At 32.2% G+C, this 2,853-nt stretch overlaps 1 protein-coding gene across 1 annotated transcript; it reads right to left on the bottom strand.

Annotated features, from left to right (window-relative positions):
* Positions 1-1,842: 1,842 nt before the first annotated feature.
* LOC128668041 (uncharacterized protein F54H12.2-like) lies at positions 1,843-2,520 on the bottom strand. The gene has a single exon (XM_053740195.1). It carries the CDS (start codon positions 2,518-2,520, stop codon positions 1,843-1,845), a length of 678 nt encoding a protein of 225 aa, XP_053596170.1.
* Between the last annotated feature and the right edge of the window lie 333 nt (positions 2,521-2,853).

A 2,853-nucleotide genomic window follows, 5' to 3' on the forward strand; every position in this document is an offset into this window, starting at 1 on the left:
TGTAGCTTCAAATAACAAAGACTTGAGAGATTCAAAGGGCGTTGTCCCTTGGCACCAGTCTAAGCGATGATAAAATGTCGTTAGCCAGAAATTACACCTACAAACTTTTGTACTTAAAGCACTTTTTGGTAACGGTGGTCCTATTATCCAATGTCCTATTTGTCTGCCTATAACAGGTAGTATAGCTATTTCTTTTGGTATAATTAAACCATCGGGACCGGCCAAACCTTGTATGTCTATAATCAGCTCGTTTAAATGATGACTCATTTTTATAATATTTTCATACACTCACGCACGAACTAAAAAAGGACAGATAGATAATACACTCACGAAATTTCCAAGTTAACTGACTGTTCTGCATTTAACCATATTCTTTTTATCCATTGTAGTCAACTATCACTTGGCGGGAAGAATCAATTTCTAGTATATTATCGTACTCAGCATAGAGTATACAGTTTAAACTCGTAGTAGTTACTCTATCAAAATGTACTTCAATTCTTAGGCTACTGTTTCTGACAAGATTCCAGTAGGTAGCAAAATGAGCAGATAGATCAAGCGTCAAGTCGAATGCGAACAAGCAATATCCTTTGGAGTAATTTTTTCGTGTAATGTTGTTACCATTGTCAAAAAAATGTATACCCGTACCAGTAAGAACGGTGTTGTATGCTTCAGCTTCTAAATAATTATAACGTATACCGTAATTAATTTCCGCGACGGAGACGCGGATCAACCGGTAAACCGTATGCGGTCACCCACGTGTTAAAATAATAATAATAAATAATAATAAATACTACTAAATGATTTTAAATATTTACCTCAGATTAAAATAAATAATAAATTTTAAACAATAATAAAATTATAAATAATAAATTTATGGTGTACCTGAACCAGCTCCTCAGGCTGGGTTAGTGCACGCAGGCGCCAGACCGTTTTTACACAAAACGGACAAAAATAATTCAGGGGGAAATCTGCGAGGGAAAATCCGAGCAAGTGACTCACGACAAAGCGGACAAACAATTGAGAAAAATAAATGAATAATAATAAAAAAAGGAAAATAGTAAATATATAATAAATAATTATATTACAAATAATAAATAAGATCAGAAAAATGAAATAAGCAGTAGGAAAAGATCCAGGGAAAATAAATATTAAATTTTCCCCGACAGCTGTTGGTTTCCGTATTTTAATTTTAAACAATAATCAATATAATTAATAATATTTTACAATAAGTAGTTTTTGTCAAATTAACCACAATCGTGGCACTCGGTGGTTATTAAAAAAAAAGAAATACAACTATGTAAACTCAATTACTCAAAATGAATAGAATTTAATTTAAAGTAATTAATAATGTTAATTATTAATATTAAGTATATAAAAATTCCATTCGAATCTCCTCAAGAATAAATAATATTAATATAATATTTCCTTTTTATATAGATCTCCCACCACTCGTGAGAGAGAGAAAGATACGGTGTTTTTAATTCTCACTCATACTCAAAAATAAATTCCTCAATAGAAACCCAATTTGTAAATTTTAAAATAAAAGTATCGATAATAATTTTATGACCGCTGGGGTAACAGATAATCAAAATAAAATAATATAATGTTATGCAATTATGTTAAATAATAATAAACGTAAATGATAATTGATAATATTGTACAGATATTTTAAATAAAATAGAAAAATAATAATTATATTAACTCGGGAATTTTTTCATCCGAGTGCTGACATCAGTGCTTGAATGCGCTTGTTCGTGACAAAGCCTCGGCGTGACCCAAAAGTATACCTGGCGCTAGTTTAGCTTTTCTTACAATAAGTGATGCCTCAAGTGAATGTATTTTCTAATTTTTATTTGCACTGTCCATAAGACGAAATGAATCTTTTGTATGTACTAAACGTAAGCGCATTTCTACACCGTTTAATAAAAATCTATCTTGATTAAAAATATCACAATGTAGATGTCCAAGTAAATCAAATTTCGCACCGTTTCTAGTAATCCCCGTACGTTCTTCTAGCCCTTTGTTACTAACATTGTTGTCATTTTCACCAATACCTCCCACAGGATGATCAAACGCCCCACCGGTATCATTAGACCACAAAGTTAAACCTAAATGTGAATTCTTCGCATCACTACTGTAATTTAATAATGCTTCAATATATGCTCGGTAAGCATAAGCATTATTAGGCGGTGAAATTAATTTTTGATTGAAAAACACATCAATTTGATTGAACATTGAGTGTAATAAATTATTTACAGGACCGACTTTATCAGCCGCAGCGTGAGTTCCGTCAGCAGCAATTATTTGTGCCCGCATTTTTAACATTGTATGAGGTAAATCGATGTATTCATTACTATCCCCAGGTATAACAAATTCAACGGGCGAGTCATCTGTTATTGAAGAAACTGGATTGTAGTGCGTCCATTGTGAATATTCGATGCTCGTTTGTGTTGGTGGTATAGTATATAAGTCCAATTCTGACTTGGCACACTCGGTTGAATGAGAATGTAAAAAAGCCATTATTATATATTACTGTCAAAAATATCTTGCACTGAACGTTTTTTCTTTTTCCTGAAACTACTTTTTTGTCTTAATTTTTTAATTTTATTTCTAATTTTTTTCCTTGTTTTACTGATTGCGTTTTTACAATATTTTTTAGCACGTTTTCTCTTCTTTTTCTTACAGGTAGCACGCTTGTGTACGCGTCGGCGCTTCAAATGAGACTGAATAACTTCCCTGCTGTCATTATAATTATAACCGGACCCTGTCATTATTTTATCGATTTTTTCTTGGGCCTTACGTTTTAAATTCAAACCAGCATCTGTCAAACGATGTTCTAGAGCGTCTCTCAGT

This window comes from Microplitis demolitor, chromosome 6 (assembly GCF_026212275.2).
Source record: "Microplitis demolitor isolate Queensland-Clemson2020A chromosome 6, iyMicDemo2.1a, whole genome shotgun sequence".
NCBI classification, from domain to species: Eukaryota; Metazoa; Arthropoda; class Insecta; order Hymenoptera; family Braconidae; genus Microplitis; species Microplitis demolitor.